The following is a 23,431-nucleotide window of genomic DNA, read 5'->3' as shown; positions in this document are numbered from 1 at the left end:
AAACACTCGATCATTACTCCATTACTAAAGAAACCCGCCCTCGACCCATCCTGCACAAACAACTACAGACCGGTCTCCAATCTCCCCTTCATCTCTAAACTCTGGAGCGCCTGATCAACTCCCGCCTTACCCGTTACATCTCCACTCATTCCCTCCTAGACCCTTCACAGTCCGGTTTCCACCCCCTACATTCGACAGAAACTGCACTCATCAAAGTGGCCAACAACCTTCTGACAGCAAAATGTAATGCTGACCACTCTCTGCTCATTCTTCTTAACCTTTCTGCAGCTTTCGACACTGTTGACCACCCTCTCCTACTCTCTAGGTTCCAGTCACTAGGCTTTAAGGACAGTGCTCTCTCCTGGTTCTCTTCCTATCTCTCCGACTGCTCCTTCAGTGTTTTGTTTGCTGGCTCCACTTCATCTCCTCTTCCTCTCACTGTTGGGGAACCTCAGGGCTTAGTCCTTGGTCCCCTTCTCTTCTCCCTCTACACGGCCCCGATTGGACAGACCATCAGCAGATTTGGCTTTCAGTACCATCTTTATGCTGATGACACCCAACTATACACGTTATCCCCTGACTTTACCCCCGCTGTACTACAGAACGCCAGTGACTGTCCGCAGTCTCCAACATCATGTCCACTCTCTATCTGAAACTCAACCTTTCCAAAACCGAACTTCTTCTACTCCCGCCATCTACTAACCTTCCCAAATCTGACACTTCCCTCTCCGTGGGTGGCACCATAATAACGCCCTGGCAGCAGGCACGCTGTCTGGGTGTTATGTTTGACACCAATCTCTCCTTCACCTCCCATATACAATCTCTTGTCCGCTCTTGCCACTTACACCTAAAGAACATCTCTAGAATCCGCCCTTTTCTCAACATGGAAACAGCAAAAACCCTCACAGTTGCCCTGATCCACTTCCGCCTGGACTACTGTAACACTCTTTTAATTGGCCTTCCCCTTACTCGATTTTCCTCTCTCCAGTCCATCCTTAATGTAGCAGCCTGGCTAATCGTTACTCGGACGTGTCCCCCTGAAGATGGCTGGACCTTCACTGTAAATACATCATTGTAAATACACACCTGTACTTTGTATCTAGCCCACCTCATTGTAGATTGTAAGCTCTCACGAGCAGGGTTGTTTTATCTTGCTTTAATCATTATATTATTGTTAACGCCATTACTTATGACTGTTGTGTTTGAAACTGTTAAACTATAAAGCGCTGCGGAATATGTTGGTGCTATATAAATAAAGATTATTATTATTATTATGTGGTAGTAATACTGCGGTGCTGCTGGTGCTTGTAGCTCTCACAGTCATGTTACCAGATGCCGTGGTATACTTTTTTATCTTTTTTACTTTACCTGGACCATTGCCACTTTTTATTTTGCCATGTAGTTTTTGCTATACTAGAATTAACATTTTCACTGTTTTAAACCTCAATTCCCCCTTCCCAAAAAGGACCAATCAAAAACTGCTAAGTACACGGGATGCTCACAAAATCATGAGTGGCAATAGCCAACAGTATTGGAGTAGCATTTACATTTGTCAGATTTGACTAATAATGCGTGTGCAAACAAGTCATTATTTTGTGCTATGTATATTGGTGATATAGAAGGGTTAATGTTTTGCCTTTATTGCCTTTTGCCTTTAATTGCTAGAATGTGTTTAGAAATTGTTCTTATGATGCAGTAGTCTTGTAGTCTAAGATCCAAGGATTTTATACTTCTTATCTTACATGTTTTCAATAGTCAGCAAATAGCATGTTCTAGGTACGTGAGAAATAAAGGTCAGTATGACCCCGGGGTAAAGGGGAGGACTACATGAATTACATTTAGTTACATTTGGTGTAAATGGTATAAAATACTGCCTCTTGCTGCATTACATCAGATAAAAGTGACTTTGCTCAAAGAACGTGTGCGATTTCCTTTTTTCTCCAAGCGCTTGTAAATGAAGGGCGTAACCTCCTGATTTGGCCTCACTGGTGATCTGGCATGTCTGACATTGGGTCAGAATGCAAACAGCTACAACATTGGTGAGACAGTCACAGAGTTATTTTTTTCTTTCACTAATCTCGATGGCCTGCCTGTGCATGAAGACTGAAAAATGTGTAATTGAAATGCCTGCTGCACTATAACCTCTGTGATCAATCACTACTATTTTCCTATCTCTCTATCAGTTGAATTTCTCTTTTTTTTCAAACTCTGTACACTAATTTTCTTTACTGCTGTGCTATAATACACAAAATCTATAGAATTCATTCACTGTTTTATGACTTTCTCTCACTATCTCTATAGCTAAGCAGTGACATCCCTTCACTATCCAGAGTCACCACAAAATGGTTGCTGTATTCCCTAACACTTCTATTATACAAGTTATGGTAGTCTCTCCTGATTGGCTGTGCTATATTAGGTGATGTGATAGCTGCAAGGGATTATGGGGAAGAATCCACAGCCATGCCCGAAGGCACATGAACCCTCTCTGTCCAACACAAAGTAATGCAATATGTAAAATGGTGGTGTCTATTTTAGGTGCTAGAATGGAAGCAAATTACAAATTATTCAAATTCACATTGAATTGATTGCCCCATCTCTATTATTTATATGCAGTTTCTATGTATGTAAGTTTAACTATACTAAGGAGTCATTGAACTTTAAAGGGCATCTGCTAGTAGGATCAACCCTCCTAAGCAATCTATAATGGAATATAAGTAATAGAAAGTTTAATAAAATGATACCTTGATAACTGTAATTTTATGTTTTATCCCAAATCCATGTTTTTCTTGATATGTAAATGATCTAAGAGCTGGACACCGATCTCACTGAGAATCTGTGTCCAGAGATTATTTTAAATGAAAGGAGTTACCAGTGTGAGACATGTAGATCAGGAGAACAGACTGTCAGCCATTACACGACTCACACCGGTAATGCCCCCTTTCATTTGAAATAATCTCTGGAGGAAAATTCTCAGGGAAATCAGTGCCTGACCTATAGATTTGAAGAGCTTGTTTACATAATAAAAAATGTAGATTTCTCTGGAATAAGACATTGGATATCAAGGTAACATTTTATTTAATTTCCTATGACCTCCATGCCCATATAGATGCCTAGGAGAGTTAATCCTACTGACAGATGCTATTTAACTAGACTTACGCTTGCCATTTTTATGAATATGATTTATTTAAGTCAGCGTTAAAGGGGTTGTCTACTAATAGGACAATTCATTCTTGATCAAAATGTTTGTCCCCATAAAATATCAAAGCCTATAATCGCCTCCCATGCCTGCGTCGTTCCCAAGGTGTCAGCAATTGCGTTCCCGGGGCTCTCGTGTGGTGTTGTGGCACCGGCATCCAATCAGCGCTGATGTCACTGTCCCCGCCTTTGGACAAATCGAACATGAAGAGGAAGTCGGGGCTTCAGCTGATATCGGACTTCCTCTTCATGTTCGATTTGTCTGACAGTGGTGGGGACAGTGATAACAGCGTTAATTGGGCACCGGCGTCATGTGTCACAACAACAGCACGGGAGGCCCGGAAGAACGAGTGCCAACACCACGGGAATGGCGATGGCACGGGAAGTGAGTATAATCTTTATTATTTTATCGGGGCCAAGAAAGGGGTATTACAAGAAGTTGTTCAAGTAGTGGACAACTTCTTTAATTGTGTAGTCTTCAATCCTACAATCCAAGAAATTGGTCCTTTCATAGTGTGGCATTGAGTTCCAAAAAAGTTGTGTACTTCTAATTTAACTGCTTCAATTGTAATACCTTTTGAGATGAAAGCATGTATCTCAAAGCCAAGGGTTTCATCCAGAGGGTTGTAATTTGTTTCTATAGACGATACACGCAAAATCTCGACCATGAAAGGCATTTTGCCATGGCTTGGATCATAACTGATAGTGTGATTCCATGAATATGGTACACTGACTCCATCCAAGTAGAACATTCTTGTTGAGTAGGCATATAGCTGTCCCAGACCTGTTTGGACATAATCCTCTGTGTAATCCTAAAATCATACATATACATATCTTCAGGCACGTGACTCTAGTTATAATTTCTATTATTTTTTTTTAAATAATGGGAAATGTAAAAAATAATACACATTCTATATTTACTTTTAACATGAGGTCAGTAGATGATTGTAGTTGAAGAACATATCCTTTTACAACAGTATCCAAAACAAGGAAGCCATCAGCATCAAGGCCACGGACGGTGTGAGTGATCCTTAAGACTTCTCCTATAAGTTTAGATGAGAAAGAAATTAAATGTATCCATAACAACCATTGCAACTTGGATGATGAAACATAGTCAATGTCACTATGTTGCGATATAGCATCATGACAAAGCAATCTTTGGCAACACGTAACATGACCAAATTCTCTGCATATCCCAGTTCTAAGTCAAACTGCAGCATCATTTCATTTGCTATTAGCTCTAACATTTCAACAGGAAAAAATTAAAGGGAATCTATCAGTAGGATCGACCCTCCTAAGCCGTCTATATGGATATTTGGTTATAGGGGGCTGAATAAAATGACACCTTGATATCTGTGATCTGATGTCTTATTCCAGAGAAATCCATGTTTATCTTATATGTTATTGAGCTGTTAAGGACTATGGGGTGGACACAAGTCTGAATAACTGGTAACACTTTCATTTAAAGGGAACCTGTCATGTAATTTTTACCATCTAAACTGTCCCCAGTGTGCTGTTAGTGAGGCAATGTGCATCACTAACATGTTTTTTTTTCTTTTCTAAATACATCGCAGTAATCATGTGCAAATAGCACTTTATATAGTTAGATCGTACCTGCTCATTTAGTCATAGGGTTGTGTTTCATTTTGTTAAGTCACGGTTGTCGTCGGTCACGCAATTTGAATGATGTTCCTGGGTTTGCACCAATGTTACTCGAATCCGCTTTGAAAAATCCCGTGCTTGCACAGTGTGTATCTTGGAGCCACACATGTGCAATGACGAGCAGCTCCCCACGTGTGCGCACTGAAGCTATGTGTAGTACCGAGCTTCACTGACTGAGTGTGGAAGGAGCCGCTCGTCATAGCGCAAGAGTGGGAAGCGGCTCATCACACCACAAGTGTGGCTCCCCGATTGACAATGCTCAAGTGCAGTTTCACAATACACACTGAGAAAGCACGATATTTTTCAAAGCGGATTTGAGTGACGTCGGCGCAACCCCAGGAACCCCATTCAAATTGTGTGGGCAGTGACAACCATGACTGAATGAAATGAAGCACATCCCTATGACTAAATGAGCAGGTATGACATAGCTATATAAAGTGCTTTTTGCACATGATTACAACGCTGTTTTTAATGAAAAAAAACATGTTAGTGATGCACATCGCACTGGGGAGAGTTTGCATGCTAAAAATGACATGACAGGTTCCCTTTAGAAAAGTTCTTGAGGCAGATTCTCATGCAGATCAGTGTCCGGCCCATAGTTCTTAACAGCTCATTTACATATATGAAAAAATTTATTCAGCTTCCTATTACTTACATGTCCATATAGACGGCTTAGAACGGTAGATCCTACTGACAGATTCCATTTAATTTATGGTTACTCACAAGCACCTAACTAACAGAAAGTGATGGCTGCCTAAGGTATATACAGTTGTGCTTAAAAGTTTACATACCCCGGCAAAATGTTTGCTTTCTTGGCCTTTTTCTGGAGAATATGAATGATAACACCAAAACTTTTTCTACACTCATGGTTAGCGTTTGGGTGAAGCCATTTATTGTCAAACTACTCTGTTTTCTCTTTTTAAATCATAATGACAACCCAAAACATCCAAATGACCCTGATCAAAAGTCACCACATCCTGGTGATTTTTGCCTGATAACTGTAATGTGCTGCTGCAGTGTAGTATAGTGCAACCTCCACCAGGGGGAGCTGGTTCAGGAAAAGAGGTTGTACACACAGCACAGCAATACTGAACAACACCACAGGTGTCACAGGTAATGCAAGAGAAGTCAGACAAGCCAAAGGTCATACACATAGATGTAAACGCAGTACACAGGGGAAGTCAGAAGAATGGTCGGGGACAAATAAGAAGTCGAAGCCTACCGGGAACGTGGTAACAAAACGTGAGACGTAAGACAAAGTCAGGATACAAGCCAAGGGTCAGAACAAGTCATAAACGGGTACAGGCAGCCAGAGGCAAAAGGAACACTAGTACAAGTGACCAGGTCAGGTGCTCAAGCCATGCAGCATGAACTATAGCAGACACTGGGCCACAGGCTGCAGGGGACTTAAATAGCTCAGCCAGCTTCAAAGTGAGGCAGAGGGAATTAACTCCCACATGACCAGTCCAGAGACAAGACAGCTGAACATAAACACAGAACTGGATCATGACAGTACCCCCCTCTCAATGGGGGCCACTGGACCCCCAGGCTTCCCTGGATAACGAGCATGAAAGGCCCGGACCAGCCGATCTGCATGGACCGAATGCGCCGGCACCCACGACCGGTCCTCAGGACCGTAACCCCTCCAATGGACCAAGTACTGTAGTGAACGGCGGAGCATGCGAGAATCCACCACCCGTTCCACCTCATACTCAGTCTGGCCATCAACCACAACAGGCGGAGGGTGCGCGGGAGACTCATCTGAGGAAGGCACAGATGGCTTCAGAAGCGCCTTATGGAATACATTGGGGATCCGCAATGATGGAGGCAAGCGCAGATGGAAGGACACGGGATTAAGCACCTCCAAAATTTCATAAGGGCCAATAAACTTGGGACCCAACTTAGCAGAGGGAATCCTCAATCTAATATTCTTAGTGGATAACCATACCTTATCCCCCAGCTGGTAAGTTGGCCCCACAGAACATCGTTTATCGGCAAAGAATTTATACTTGCCCTGAGCCTCCCCCATGTTTCTCTGAACCTCCCTCCAGATCTCTCCTAACCGCAGAAAGGCTGAATCAGCCCCTGGACACCCCGAATCCAGCCGGGAAAACTCACCAAAGTGAGCGTGAAAACCATAGTTGCAGAAAAACGGGGACGTACCAGTGGACTGATTGACACGATTATTAAAAGCAAATTCCGCCATGGGTACCACAGAACACCAATCATCCTGTCTGGATGTAGCAAGACATCGCAATATCTGCTCCAAGGACTGATTGGTCCTTTCAGTCTGACCGTTGGTCTCGGGATGGTAGGCCGATGAAAAGGACAGAGTGATACCCAGCCTTTTACAAAAAGCCCTCCAGAATTTTGCCACAAATTGCACTCCTATATCAGACACCACACTGACAGGCACACCATGCAATTGGACCACATGCTCCATGAATAGTTTTGATAGAGTCTCAGCATTAGGGAGACCCGCTAAAGGTACAAAATGCGCTTGCTTACTGAACCTATCAACAACAACCCAGATCACGGTTTTGCCATTAGAGTGGGGAAGATCAGTGATAAAATCCATGGACAGATGAGTCCACGGTCTATCTGGAATTGGCAGTGGTACCAATTCCCCGGCCGGCCGGCTACGGGAGGATTTAGCGCGAGCACAAGTTTCACAGGAAGACACAAATCCAATGACGTCAGAAGCTAATGAAGGCCACCAAAACAGCCTAATGATGGCTTTATGCGTGGCTGAGATTCCTGGATGCCCACTAAGAGCTGAATCATGGAACTCCCGAAGCACCCTTAACCGATACTGGATAGGTACAAAGAGCTTGTCATCGGGTACAGACAAAGGAGCAAGAGATTGGGCCTCACGAATCTCTCGCTCCAATGCTGAGGACACCGCAGCCACCACCACGCCGCGCTGAAGAATGGAGGAAGGAGGTTCAGGTGGTGAAACTGGGTCCAGGCTACGAGATAAAGCATCAGCCTTCACATTCTTGGACCCTGGTCTGAAAGTAATGGAAAACTGAAATCGGGAAAAGAACAGTGACCACCTAGCTTGTCTCGCGGTCAACCGTTTGGCAGATTCAATGTAAGACAGATTCTTGTGATCCATAATGACAGTAATATGATGGGTAGCCCCCTCCAAAAAATGCCTCCATTCTTCGAACGCTAATTTAATGGCCAACAGCTCCCGATTACCCACATCATAATTCCTCTCAGCAGAGGAAAATTTTCTCGAAAAGAAGGCACAAGGTCTTAAATTAGTCAACGTGGTGGGTCCTTGGGATAACACAGCCCCCACTCCCACCTCCGACGCGTCCACCTCAACGATAAATGGTTTAGACAAATCAGGTTGAACCAGCACAGGAGCAGTCATGAAACAATTCTTCAAAGAAGAAAACGCCACCAAAGCTGGAGCTGACCAGTTTTTGAGATCTGCCCCCTTACGAGTTAAATCTGTGAGGGGTTTGACCACCTGAGAAAACCCCTTAATAAATTTCCTATAATTGGCGAAACCCAGAAAATGCTGAAGACCCTTGAGATCTCTGGGTTGCACCCAATCCACAATAGCCTGTACCTTCCTAGGGTCCATACGAAACCCCTTAGCAGACAAAATGATCCCCAGAAAGGACAATTCCTGAGCGAAAAATGAACACTTCTCTGGTTTAGCAAATAGTGAGTTCTCCCTAAGCCTCAGAAGAACTGCACGGAGGTGGTCCATGTGACTCTGTTTGTTGGCAGAATATATGAGGATGTCATCCAAATAAATTACCATGAAGCGCCCAATAAAATCTGAGAAAACTTGATTCATGAAATTCTGAAATACAGCTGGTGCGTTAGTCAGACCAAAGGGCATAACCAAATTTTCAAACAAACCTTCAGAGGTGAGAAATGCAGTTTTCCATTCACCCCCTTCCCGCATACGGATGAGGTTGTATGCCCCACTGAGGTCCAACTTAGAGAACCACCTGGCCCCCGACAATTGATTATACAAATCGGGTATAAGTGGGAGAGGATAAGTATTTCTTATGGTGATGTTATTAAGTTCTCGAAAATCGAGGCATGGGCGTAAACCACCATCCTTTTTCTTCACGAAAAAGAACCCCGCAGCCACAGGAGAGACAGATGGCCGAATGTGCCCTTTGCGGAGACTCTCGGAGATATACTCCTTCATAGCAGCCCGCTCAGGGGCGGAAAGATTGTACAAACGGGCTTTGGGCAATTTGGCACCAGGAACCAGATCAACCGAACAATCAAATGAGCGGTGTGGTGGCAGAACCTCAGCCTCTTTTTCGGAGAACACATCCTCAAAGTCCTTCAGGTACTCCGGAATACCCTCCAGACTGACGGATGACACAGATACAGAAGCAAGACATCTCTTAGAACAATTGGAACCCCATTTAACAATGTCCCGAGATTCCCAGTTAATAACAAGATTATGTAATTGCAACCAGGGAAGCCCCAATACCAGTCCCGCAGGCAGATTGTCCATAACAAAACATGAAATGCGTTCCTGGTGTAAGGCACTCACTTTAAGGAGAAACTCTTCTGAAACCATTTTGATGACATTCTTATCCAGTGGTGTTTTGTCAATGGCAACAACATGAATAGGAGTCTCCAGCCTAACTGTCCCTAACTTACACCTGGACACCAAGTCAGAGTTAATAAAGTTCATGGACAACCCACAATCCACGAAGGCAGAAGTGGATACGGAGCCACTCCCACAACAAAGTTCCACTTCCAACAAAATTTTTGAAAATGAAAAAAAAAGGTACCTGAGAGTCGGGGTGACTACCACGACAATGACCCAGACTCAGACGTTTGTAGGTTGGTGGACAGGAGGAGCAGTCTTTTTTCCAATGTCCAGGATCTCCACAGTAAAAACACAACTTTGCTTCAAACCGTCGTCTCCTCTCCTTCTCCTTGAGATTGGCGAATCCCACCTCCATAGGTTCAGACGGGGGTGAAACAACAGGACCAGCAGAAAAAAGTGGACCCTTTCGCTGAGCAATACCTCTTTCCCTCAGCCTTCGATCCATGCGGATAGCCTGAGTCATGGTCTCCTCCAATGAGCTGGGAGGTGGATGGAGAGCCAGAGCATCCTTCAGGTAATCCGCCAGTCCACTCCTGAACAGACATCTAAGCGCGGAGTTATCCCAGGACACCTCAGTGGACCATCGGCGGAACTCAGTGCTGTACCACTCGGCTGAGCGTTCCCCCTGAACCAGACCCATAATAGTGTCCTAGTGTCCTCTGCCAACCTGACACGGTCCGGTTCGTCATAGATAAGTCCTAGGGCCTCAAAGAACCTATCTACAGACATCCGTTCAGGAGCAGTGGGGAGCAGTGAGAAAGCCCAAGATTGGGGACCCTGCCTAAGTAAGGAGATAATAATCCCTACCCGCTGAGTCTCATTCCCAGACGATCGAGGTCGAAGGGAAAACAATAACTTACAGCTTTCCCTGAACAAGCGAAATTTATCTTTATCACCAGAAAAGGTGTCAGGAAGCTGAACCAAGGGTTCGGCAGAATGCAAAACAACATCTACAGGCTCACCAGGTTGACTAACAGCATGGGGGGTGGTTCCCTGCATGGTCTGAACTGTCTCCGTCAGTTCTTTTTGTAAGAGAGTATGAGACATCACAAGGGCACAATGTTCCACCAAAAAATCCCGCACCATCTGTGTCAAACTGGACACTTGATCCGCCAGGTTGCAAAGCGGATCCATGACCAGAGAGAGAAAAAAAAATGGCAAAATCCCCTTTAAATGTATTTTGGTCTGCTATAATGTAATGTGCTGCTGCAGTGTAGTATAGTGCAACCTCCACCAGGGGAAGCTGGTTCAGGAAAAGAGGTTGTACACACAGCACAGCAATACTGAACAACACCACAGGTGTCACAGGTAATGCAAGAGAAGTCAGATAAGCCAAAGGTCATACACATAGATGTAAACGCAGTACACAGGGGAAGTCAGAAGAATGGTCGGGGACAAACAAGAAGTCGAAGCCTACCGGGAACATGGTAACAAAACGTGAGACGTAAGACGAAGTCAGGATACAAGCCAAGGGTCAGAACAAGTCATAAACGAGTACAGGCAGTCAGAGGCAAAAGGAACACTAGTACAAGTGACCAGGTCAGGTGCTCAAGCCGTGCAGCATGAACTATAGCAGACACTGGGCCACAGGCTGCAGAGGACTTAAATAGCTCAGCCAGCGTCAAAGTGAGGCAGAGGGAATTAACTCCCACATGACCAGTCCAGAGACAAGACAGCTGAACATAAACACAGAACTGTATCATGACAATAACATGCACAGAAGTTGACACAAATGGGTTTGACTGGCTGCTAAAGGTAAAATCCTCTCCTGTGACCTATTTGCTTGTAATCAGTGTGTGTGCATAAAAGCTGAGTGAGTTTCTGGGATCCAGACAGACTCTTGCATCTTTCATCCAGCCACTGACGTTTCTGGATTGTGAGTCATGGGAAAGCAAAAGAATTGTCAACAGATCTATGGGAGAGGGTAGTTGAACTGTATAAAACAGGAAAGGGATTCAAAAAGATATCCCAGAAATTGATACAGTAATGCCAGTTAGCAGTTGGCAGCGTTCAAACTGTGATTAACAAAAGGAAAATCAGGGGTTCTAAAAACAAAACCATGGTCAGGTAGACCAACAAAAATTTTGTCCACAACTGCCAAGAAAATTGTTCAGGATGCAAAGAAAAACCCAGCTGAAATACTGGACTCTCTGAAAACTAGCGGTGTGGCTGTTTCAAGATGAACAATAAGGAGGCACTTGAAGAAAAATGGCCTGCATGGTTGAGTCAACAGAAGAAAGCAATTACTGCACAAATGCCACAAAGTGTCTCTCCTACAATACACAAAACAGCAAAGAAAAACCTCAAAACTTCTGGAACAAGGTAATTTGAAGTGATGAGACCAAAATTGAAATTTTTGGCCACAACCATAAACATAACATGTGGAGAGAGGTCAACAAGGCATTTGATGAAAGGAACACCATTCCTACAGTAAAGCACGGAGGTGGATTGCTGATGTTTTTTATGTGTGCGCTACAAAGGCACAGGAAATTTGGTCAAAGTTGAAGGACAGATGAATGCAGCATGTTATCAGCAAATACTGGACGCAAATTTGCACTCATCAGCCTGGAAGCTGCGCATGGGACATACTTGGAAATTCCAACAAGACAATGATACAAAACACAAGGCTAAGTTGACCTGTCATTGACTACAGCAGAACAAAGTAAAGGTTCTGGAGTGGCCATCTCAGTCTCGTGACCTCAATATCATTGAGCCACTCTGGGGAGACCTCAAGCTAGCAGTTCATGCTAGACAGCTCAGGACTTTAAAGGAACTGGAGGCTTTTTGCCAAAAAGAGGGCAGCTTTACCATCTGAGAAAATAAAGAACCTCATCCACAACTACCGCAAAAGAATTCAAGCTGTCATTGAAGTTAGAGGGGGTAATACACGGTGTTAAGAAATGGGGTATGTGAACTTTTGATTATGGTGATTTGGATGTTTTGGGTTGCCATTATGATTTCAAAAGAGAAAACACAGTAGTTTGACAATAAATTGCTTCACCCAACCACTATCCATGAGTGGAGAAAGAGTTTTGGTGTTATTCTTCATATTGTCTGAAAAAAGGCGAAGAAAGCAAAAATTCTGCTGGGGTATGTAAACATTTGAGCACAACTGTATATGGTTATGCTAAAGATAAAACACTGTGTACACTGATGAATGGTTATATACTGTAAAAGGGTATCTGTCACTCTATTTGAACGTTTTTAGCTAATAATATGGGCATAGGGGTTGTATAAAGCTGAAACTGGTCATACCTGTATGCCTTCTTGATGATGCCTTATTCATAAAAAATCATCTTTTTTATTTTCATTTTGATCTTACAAGCTATGGCGCTGCCTGGAAGATAAGACTGCCTCCTTTCTCATTATACTAGATTTCTCCTTCCCCCTGTTCCCTGCTAACCATGTGTGTGGCCAGAAATCCCACCACTCCTGCACATTCAGTCTGGTGTCTGGTAAATTAAGGAGATAAAAAAGCACAAATAGGGTCTTATCCTTCGGATTAATTGTAGTTTTTAACAAGGAGCTGCTCACCTGATGGCATAAAGCAAAAGCATGTGCGCATCGGCTGCTGCAGATCCACGGGCCGCCAACGCGACTTTTTCAAAGACATTGTAAAGGATAATTTGTGGATTAAATCTACACTGCCACAATGATACAAATTCAGATATAATAATTCAGAGTTCATTATTATATCTGAATTTGTATCATTGCTGCAGCGCGAATTTATTCCACAAATTATCCTTTACAACATATTATTAGCTAAAAATGCTCAAACATGAAAAACATTTAAACGTTTGTTTTCCAAGATACAAATTGGGACACAAAACATATTAAAATGCTCCAACACTTCATTAACATAGTCACTGACAAATTCTTAAATACCTTAGTTTTGTAATTAATGTGCAAATTCTTTATTACAGAGTATTTATTAATGCAATTCAGCCAGTTTTTCAGTGCATCTGCATTGAAAATAATGGTGATTAGGCTGAATTTATTACTCTTTTCAAACTGTCAGAAGACGTGAGAGTGATTATATACAGACAAGACATTATAAGACACGGAAAACTGGTGCTACTTAGGAGGTACTCCTTAATCATTAAGGTCCCCTTGACATGTCCGTATAATACCGGAACTGGAAAAAAACGGCATCTGTGTCATCAGTGTTTTGGGTAGTGTCAGGACTTTGAACATTTTGATTACCTTTTGTGCATTACTGCCCTCTTCCAAGATGGCGTCTTTGGTCTCATGTGCACTGTGTCTTCCTGCTATATATGTAACTCCACCCCAGCCTTTAGTCTGTGCTAGAGTATTCTGCCTTGCATCCAGCTCCACCCTGGCGACTCCCTGGCTTTGCACCTGCACCTGCACTGCTCCTGTGAACCTGTGTGGAGATCCTGCTACTCAGCTCTGAGTTTCTGCTGCATACATCGGTTTCCAGTAATCCTCCATCTGGCTGCTTGTGTTTGTTTCCATCTGCATTTGCTGGACATGTAAGCTGTTGCTTCTCTGCTTAAACCCGAGACTTTTACCCAGGCCTCCCGGATTGTGCTATATTATTTGAACTGCCTTATAAGCATATCTATCTGTGTTTGGACTACCAAGGACTTATTCGTGTCAAGTATCCTCAAGAATAATTGTGCTTCATAGACTTTCTGCATGATTGCATTTTCCTCTGAAATTTCCTATAGACTGTTAAGCTGCGTTTAATATTTACACCAAGTGTTGTGGACTTGAGTTTCTCTCTGCACCTGTTTGAATCACCGTGTGATAATATAGACTTTACCACTTATAAAACTGTGTCCTGTAGTTGTCTTGTTCCATGCAAAGAGTCTCCTGCGTTATCCCTTATAATCTTTACAGGTAGTGTGTCATCATTGAGCCATGACTGTGTTATCAGTGTGTCATCCATGTGTTGCAAATGTTTTACACGGACCAATAAACCAGTGTACGGGCTATTGTCATCAGTTCTGACTGCAAAAAATGGATATACCTCTGTGTTGTTACCATGAGCACACAGACATGTGTGCTGCATCATAGAGTATGAGTATGTGTGGTATCAGTGAAAAAAATGAATGTCACACGTACCTGAGACCTGGGCATGTTAGGAGGGCCTAATGCTGCATGCACAACTATGATGAATATAAAGCATGCTTCAGTGACAATAAATACTGGAGACCAAGTTTAGTGAATATGGTCTTTTGGCCATTTTTATAGAAGGATAACTGTCAACATGTGCTATCTCTTGCATGTGTGCCTTAAAGTGGCTTTTATTTTATCACATTGAAGCACACTTAGTATTGGGCAGCAGCTATTCACTTATTAGTGTTGGGTGGACAATGAATTGTACAAATATTCTCCAAGCTCGTATCTTCTGTATGACTTTACAGTGTATTCAGAACCTAGCAAATTTATAACTGAAAAGGTGAATTCAGGCAGTGTGCTGTGATTCTGATTCTCTGTCATCTGTTGTGTCTCACCAGATGAGGTGGATTCTCGAAGCCCCTGGGTGAGCAGCCATTATGCAACACAGACAATACATGTTGGTGCTGCAGGGCCTGGAATACAGAAATAACTACAGAGACAGTAATGGCTGGCAGGCAACAGACGGAGTAGCACTGGAACCACAGGAACCCTGAAAGCAGAAGTAGACATAGCAGAGGTATAATCCATGAGAACGTAGGGCAGACTCAGTGATGTAGTTGAGATGGTTTTTAGCAAAATCCAATGTGGAGCAGATAGGGCAGTATGGCAGAGCTAGGATGATGAAAGATCTGAGATGATGACAAAGCTGAGATGATGACAGAGCTGAGTTTGTTAGAGTCCAGACAGAACTGGAAAAATGATACAAAAGCTCACTCAGTGGCAGAGCTGAACTTGTCAGAGAGTTAAATCACTGAACTGGCAGATCAGTATAGCAGAGATAACTCAGAGACAGACCTGAGATTTTCTAAAGTCCTTAATCAGAATATCAGAGTAGACTCAGGAACAGAGCTGGGTTTGACAGAATATCCTTCTTCAGAATTGGCAGATCTGTTTTGCATTGCATAATAACAGGTGATGTCTCTGTCTGAGCCAGGCTAGATGGGCTGGGATAACGACGTTACAAGAGTGCTTTGGATTGCAATGGCAACCCAGTATGCCAGGGATTTGGTGGCTGCTGAATGGGGTCCCAGCGCTCTGCATTGGATGCAGGAGAAGAGATTATCATTCTCAAAGTGCATTAGCAGAATAGTATGTGCCTGTATTTTACCCCACTCTGCTATGGAACTGTCAGTGAAGTTAATGACTGATATCCCTGGCATGGACAATATTTTTCAGTATTTTATTTTTATATTTCATTTTATATTTTATTTGGCATTGAAGTGGTTATATTTTTTAATAGAAAAAAGAGAATGGAGGGCACTCACCAGTCTTCTAAGTTCAGTCTTTATTTAGCAGCTTGTTACAATAAATACATGGTCGGGATTACCGGAGCCAGAGCTCGTGTGAGCAGGGGAGAACGGGGACGACGGCCGTTTCGAGCATAGCGCGAAACTGCCGTCGTCCACGTTCTCCCCTGCTCACACGAGCTCTGGCTCCGGTAATCCCGACCATGTATTTATTGTAACAAGCTGCTAAATAAAGACTGAACTTAGAAGACTGGTGAGTGCCCTCCATTCTCTTTTTTCTATTGGATTATTATACACAGACGTCTTTCCAGGAGGAGCACCCGGTCATTCATTCAGCTAGGCTAACAGAGCCGCTGTGATAGCACCTGCATACAGGGTGATATCGGCTGCCAACAGCCCATGTGAGGACTGTGCCGCCTGAGGAACTTTTTTGGTTATATTTTTTAGCTGACATAAGGTGTTAATATTAAGAAAGTTAATAGTTTCCAGCACCAATTTTGTTATTATGTGATTTTTTATTTTATTTCAAACAATGATAACATAATAAGATAGCAATTATCTTTCACTAAGTAAACAAGACACATGCAAAGATTACTACATTGACTAAAGTAGATCTAAACTTGCTTATACCTGTTGCAAATTCCACTTGAGATTCTCTTATAAATTCTCCACCTGTAAGTGTAAATCCATTCACCCCTTCCTCAATTTCTCTAGCTACAGTCCAATATACCGGATTCATAATCGAGGCAAGAGTTCTCATAGAAGGGCCTAAATATAGAAAGGGGATTGAAGCAAATGTATCTTTAATAGAAAGTACCAATAATAAGTACTGATAAATACTTTTCATCAAATCTGGAAACCTCCCTCAACAGAATACGGCTGTGTTCACACGAGTGTAATTCACGCTCCATATATGGCCCACAATGACCAGACTGACCGTGGGTCTCCTGAGTTTAAACTTACGGCCTTGTAGACGTAAATGAAAATATAATTTCAGGTTGGAAGATCTTCTGCCAGACTGTGCATTGCGGTCCATATACAGTAATACACTCGTATGAACTCTGCCTTAGGCTACAGTCACACATCTGTGAGACACGTCCTGTGCTTACTGGTTTTTGTCAGATAGCACACTGACTTAGAGTTTCATTGATTCATACACATATCAGTTTTGAAAACAGATCCATGTCATCAGTCCATGAGACTTGTAGTATGTCCTATTCTCACGGTTTTGTGGATCAGACTCGGCTATTAAAGTCTATGGGTACCTGTGTAAAATTAAAGACACATTGAAGACACTTATACTTCAGAGGTCCATTCAAGTTCCATCCGCTTTTAACTGTTCATACTGTCTACCTGCTTTAGAGAATAAAAAAAAGGACAAAAAAAAAAAACTGAAGCAACTAGGATGTCACCTGAGAAAAAAAATCAGTTTCTCTAAAATGTTAACATTAAGGCGGAGATCACATGAGCATATAAAAAATCTTCCATTATTCATCCAGAAAAAGGTCCTATTTTCATCTCAATTGTCATCCATAAGACATCTATTTTGATATATCAGCACTTTCTAAAATTTACAAGACCAAATACCGTATTTTCTGGGGTATAAGACGACTGGGCGTATAAGACGACCCCCAACTTTTCCATATAAAATATGGAATTTGGGATATGCCCGCTGTATAAGACGGGGGTCATCTTATACGCCCAGTCATCTTATACGGCGTGTGGTTCCCAGGGTCTGAAGGTGAGGAGACTCTCCTTCAGGCCCTGGGATCCATATTCATGTTAAAAATAAAGAATAAAAATAAAAAATATGTATATACTCACCCATCCGAGAAGCCTGGCTGTCACTGCTGCAAGCGTCTGCCTCCGTTCCTAAGAATTGCAGAGCCTGAAGGACCCTCGATGACCGCTCATGTGACCGGTCACCTGACCATGACGTCATCGAAGGTCCTTCACGCTCTGCAATTCTTAGGAACGGAGGCAGACGCTTGCAACGGTGACAGCCAGGCTTCTCGGAGGGGTGAGTATATACATATTTTTTATTTTTATTCTTTATTTTTTACATGAATATGGATCCCAGGGCCTGAAGGAGAGTTTCCTCTCCTTCAGACCCTGGGAACATCCAGGATCGCTCCCTGCACATGCCGTACCTGGCGTATAAGACGACCCCCGACTTTTGGGACAATTTTTAGGGGTTAAAAAGTCGTCTTATACGCCGGAAAATACGGTAGTTTCCTATGTACATATAATCATAGAATGTTAGAGTTCGAATGTACCTCAAGGGTCATCATGACCAACTCCCTGCTCAATGCAGGAATCACTAAACCATCTCAGACAAATGTCTATCCAACATGTGTTTGAAGACTTCCATTGAATGAGACCTCACCACCTCTCGTGGCAGCCTGTTCCACTCATTTTATCACCCTCACTGTCAAAAAGTATTTCGAATATCTAATCTCTATCTTATCCCTTTCAGTTTCATTCTATTGCTTCTCGTGTTTCCATGTGCAAATGAGAAAAAATGTGATCACTCTACACTGTGACAGCCCTTCAGATATTTGTAGACAGCTATTAAGTCTCCTATTGGAATTCTTTTTTGCAAGCTAAATATTCCCAGATCCTTTAACCGTTCCTCATAGGACACGCTTTGCAGTCCACTCACCATCCTGGTAGCTTTTCTCTCAACTTGCTCCAGTTTTTCAATGTTTTTCTTAAAATGTGGTGGCCAGAACTGGACATTGTATTCCAGATGAGGCCTGACCAAGGAGGAGTAGAGGGGGATAACTACTTCACGTGATCTAGACTCTATGCTTTTCTTAATACATCCTAGAACTGTGTTTGCCTTTTTATGCTGCATCACACTGTTAACTCATGTGCAGTCTGTGATCTATTAGTATACCTAAATCTTTTTCAAACATGCTTCTCTCTATTCTCCCACTCTGTAGATATAATTTTTGTTTTTCTTGCCCATATTTAGAATCTTGCAGTTCTCCCTGTTAAATACCATTCTATTAAGGTACCTTCACACTAAACGACTTTGCAATGAGAACGACAACGATCCGTGATGTTGCAGCGTCCTGGATAGCGATATCATTGTGTTTGACACGCAGCAGCGATCTGGATCCCGCTGTGATATCGCTGGTCGTTGCTGAAAGTCCAGAACTTTATTTGGTCGTCAGATCGGCGTGTATCGTCATGTTTGACATCAAAAGCAACGATGCCAGCAATGTTTTACAATGGTAACCAGGGTAAATATCGGGTTACTAAGCGCAGGGCCGCGCTTAGTAACCCGATATTTACCCTGGTTACCATTGTAAAAGTAAAAAAAAAAACACTACATACTCACCCTCTGATGTCTGTCACGTCCCCCGGCGTCCGCGCTGCTGCTCAGAGCTTCCTGCACTGAATGTGTCAGTGCTGGCCGTAAAGCAAAGCACAGTGATGACGTCACCGCTGTGCTTTAGGGCCGGAGCTTACACAGTGCAGGGAAGCTGAAGGCGAGGGACGCGACAGGCACGGCAATGTAAGTATGTAGTGTTTGTTTTTTTTTACATTTACACTGGTAACCAGGGTAAACATCGGGTTACTAAGCGCAGCCCTGCGCTTAGTAACCCGATGTTGACCCTGGTTACCCGGGGACTTCGGCATCGTTGGTCGCTGGAGAGCTGTCTGTGTGACAGCTCTCCAACGACCACACAGCGACGCTGCAGCGATCGGCATCGTTGTCGATATCGCTGCAGCGTCGCTTAATGTGATGGTTGTTATGATCCGGTGACCTTGGAGCCGCATGAAAACTTTCTCTGGAGTCGGTGGAACCTGTACTGACCGCAAATCCTGAACTAACACCGCAACTAGACGTGGGGTGTGCCTAACAAACCCTAGACACCTAGACACAGCCGGAGGACTAAATACCCCTATAGATGGAAATAGGAATGCTATCTTGCCTCAGAGCAGACCCCCAAAGGATAGGCAGCCCCCCACGAATAATGACTGTGAGTAGGAGAAGAATAGACACACGCAGGTAGAAAACAGGATTTAGCAAAAGAGGCCACTCTAGCTAAATAGGAAACTATAGGACACATTACTAGGCGGTCAGTATTAAAACCCTTCCAAAAATATCCACAACAGATAATACAAAAAGTTCCACAATCTAACTAAAGACATGGAATGTATATCTGCCACTCCAGAGAATCCAACAAAACTGAGAAAATACTGACACAATCTTGGACAAGAAAACACAAAGAATAGTACTGAATTGTGAAGCACACAGCATGTGTGCCACAGAAAAAAAAAACAGACACTTATCTTTGCTGATTTGGCAGAAAGGCAGGAGGAACCAGGCAGAGGTCCTACACCTCCCAACAACAATTGACAAGTGGCAAGGACTAATGAATCCTGCACACCTAAATACCCCAGTCAGAACTGCAATCAGCAGACACACCTGACCAGGACTGCAACCCAGGGACAACTGCATTACCACCTACTACCACCGGAGGGAACCCAAAAGCGGAATTCACAACAGACGGTACCTTTAGTCGATGCCCATTGTTCAAGCTTATCTATATTCTCCATCTTCTGTAGTTATAGCTATCCCTCCTAGCTTTGCATTGTCTGCAAATTTGATTAGTTTACCTTCAGTTCCCTTATCTAGATCATTTATAAAAATGTTGCACAACACTGGTGCCAGGACAGAGCCTTGTTGCACTCCTCTTGAAACACTCTTCCAATTGGATGTGCAACCATTTATCACCACTCTTTCAGTACGATTACTGAGCCAGCTTTGAATCCACCTAACCATATAGCCATGTCAATCCCATGCTTGGTCATTTTTTCAATAAGAATGGTATGAGATACTTTATCAAATGCTTTGCTGAAGTCAAGATATACTATATCTACTGCACTTCCCTGATCCACCCAGTCAATGATTTCATTATAGAAGGAAATTAGATTAGTCTGGCATGACTTGTTTGCTACAAACCCATGCTGGCTCTGGTTAATTAGTATATTCTTATCCAAGTCCTTACATACATGCTGCTTAATAATTTGTTTAAAGATCTTTCTTGGCGTAGAAGGCTCACTGGCCTGTAATTTCTTGGCTCCATCTTCTTTCCTTTTTTGAAGATGGGGTCAAAATTTGCCCTTCTTCAACCTTCTGAGACTTTTACTTCATCCAGATCAGGAGATTTAAATTCCTTTAAATTAACTAAGTGTTCCCTCACCATCTCTCTGTTTATAGATAGTGTGTTAGGGGTCGAGTTCCCGTCTCAGCACAGAGGGAATCTCGGGCCATCTTCGCTGCGGTCTCCCACTCTTCTCCTGCCGGAGTGGAGTCTGCTCAGCGGAGACGTCGGTCCCAGCGTCTTGCTCAGTCTGACTCTGTACAGAGAGTTGCTGCTGCTTTTCCTGCTTCTGCCATTGAAGTCAGTGCTGGGCAGCAGCGAGCAGACGCTTCTGGGACTAAGTCCTGCTTTTCTCGTTCTGAGCATGCCCAAAGTAAGATCTCTCAGTGGAGATCGAGGGTCACATGATCAGACACTGCAGCTAAGGTCCTGTAGGTGCTCACGCTCTGTGGCAGCCTCTCATTGGTCCTTCTTGGAAGGTCCTGTACGTGCTGCAACTATTTAAGGCTTGCATGGCGGCACAGCCATGTGCTAGTATTGCTTTTATTTATGTACTTTGCGCCAGTGTGGTCTTGTATGAGTGTGTTCAGGGACCCGGCTGAAATAAGCCCCTAGAATGCTGGCACCTCCGACGAGGAGTTTGTATGCTTGTGTGTTCAGTGACCTGGCCGAAATAAGCCCCTAGAATGCTGGCACCTCTGGCGAGGAGTTTCATGTGCATGCAAGACCACTGACTGCTCTTGTTTAGACAGTTAGCCAGTGCCTCTGTGGAGTCTAACAGGGCACAGTGCTTTGAGTTCATGACTGCTCTGTGAAGTAACAGAGTTAGCTAACACCGCCATATAGTTCAGCTATTTGCTAGCAGCAGGTTCTCCTGCACGGTGGACCCCGGGCTGCGAACGCATCTATCCTAATAAAATATATACATTCATTAGGTGCGTTCCGCTAGCCCTAACATAGTGTGGATTCTTTTATTTCTTCGATAGCACCATGAAGATCAATAGATGTTACAATTGCTTTCTTAGAGAACACAGATGCAAAATAGGAATTTAAAAGTTCGGCCTTCTCAATATAATTTCCGACTACTTCACCCTTTTCATCCATTAAAAATCCTACAGCATTTTGACTTTTCCTTTGCTTTTGACATACTCCCTGATTCCATTTTTTTGCTTTTGGTCTCCCTTGCAAGCCTTACTTCATAACTGGCTTTAGCTCTTACACAGTTTGTCCTGAATTCCCTGCAGACAGCATTATATTCTTCTTTATTTTTCAGACTATAAGACGCACCTGACCATAAGATGCACCTAGGTTTTTGAAGAGGAAATTAGGACAAAAAAAATTGAAGCACAAAATGTGGTCAATTCTGTACTTAATATCTCCTAGAACCCAAAAGAGAATGGACACTAGATCTAATAAAATGTAAATAAAGTTTATTGAGAATACTCTAAAAGTTATATTCAAACAACCATTACAAATTTATAATGAAATTAGGACGCAAGATAGTAGAAATGGACAACAACCTAGTACCACGTGCAGGAAAATAGCAATGCAGGTTTGATGTATAAACCACTACGTACTTCATAAAGACTACTCATTGTTAGGGTTTGCGGAACGCACCGAATATATTTATTGATGGGATTGGTGCGTTCGCAACCCGGGATCCACCGTGCAGGAAAGATCCTGCTGCTAAGTGAATGGCGGCATGAACCAACTCTGTTAACTTCACAGAGCGGCCGAGAAAGCAAAGCTCTGTGCCCTGTTAGACTCTCACAGAGGCACAAGCTAACTACCCAGATGAGAGCAGTCAGTGGTCATGCATGCACACAACACTCTTCGCTGGAGGTGCCAGCATTCTAGGGGCTTATTTCAGCCAGGTCCCTGAATACACTCATACACAATCTCCTCGCCGGAGGTGCCAGCATTCTAGGGGCTTATTTCAGCCGGGTCCCTGAACACATTCAAGCACATGACCACAGTGGCGCAAAGCACGTAACTTTGGAAGATACTAGCGCATGGCCGTGCGGCCATGCGAGCCTTATATAGCTGCAGCACGTACAGGACCTTCCTAAAAAGGACCAATGAGAGACTGCTACAGAGCCTGCATACCTACAGGACTGTTGTGAACTCTATTTTTGGGCTCCCTCTAGTGGTCACAAGCGGTACTGTGTAGTGTTGTCTTTCTGCAGGTTGGCAGCATCAGCTGGTTCGTTATCCTTGGTTGGATTCCTATTTAGCTCACCTGGATACTCAGTTCCTTGCCTGCTCCCAATGTATTCAGTGCTCTTCAGATTCCTCGTGACTACCTTGCTCCCAGTCTCTCCAAGACAAGCTAAGTTTTTGTTTGTTTATTTTTTGATTATCAGCATTCATCATGTTTCTTGTCCAGCTTGCTAAAATGTGATTTCCTCACTTGCTGGTTGCTCTAGGGGACTGAGTTTCTCCCCCCACACCGTTAGTTGGTG

General features: G+C 43.3%; 1 protein-coding gene across 1 annotated transcript in view; it reads right to left on the bottom strand.

The window, feature by feature from the left end:
- HMCN1 (hemicentin 1) overlaps window positions 1-23,431 on the bottom strand; it is a 768,245-nt gene that overhangs the window by 97,435 nt on the left and 647,379 nt on the right. Inside the window, exons 95-97 of the mRNA XM_077275842.1 lie at window positions 16,480-16,617; window positions 4,117-4,238; window positions 3,770-4,007 (exon numbers count right to left, since the gene is read on the bottom strand). Coding sequence (XP_077131957.1) covers window positions 3,770-4,007; window positions 4,117-4,238; window positions 16,480-16,617 — 498 coding nt within the window. The remainder of the gene's footprint in view (window positions 1-3,769; window positions 4,008-4,116; window positions 4,239-16,479; window positions 16,618-23,431) is intronic.

Source organism: Ranitomeya variabilis, chromosome 8 (assembly GCF_051348905.1).
Source record: "Ranitomeya variabilis isolate aRanVar5 chromosome 8, aRanVar5.hap1, whole genome shotgun sequence".
NCBI lineage: Eukaryota > Metazoa > Chordata > Amphibia > Anura > Dendrobatidae > Ranitomeya > Ranitomeya variabilis.
The sequence above is the reverse complement of the archived record's forward strand: the minus strand, read 5'-3'. Positions and strand labels throughout refer to the sequence as shown.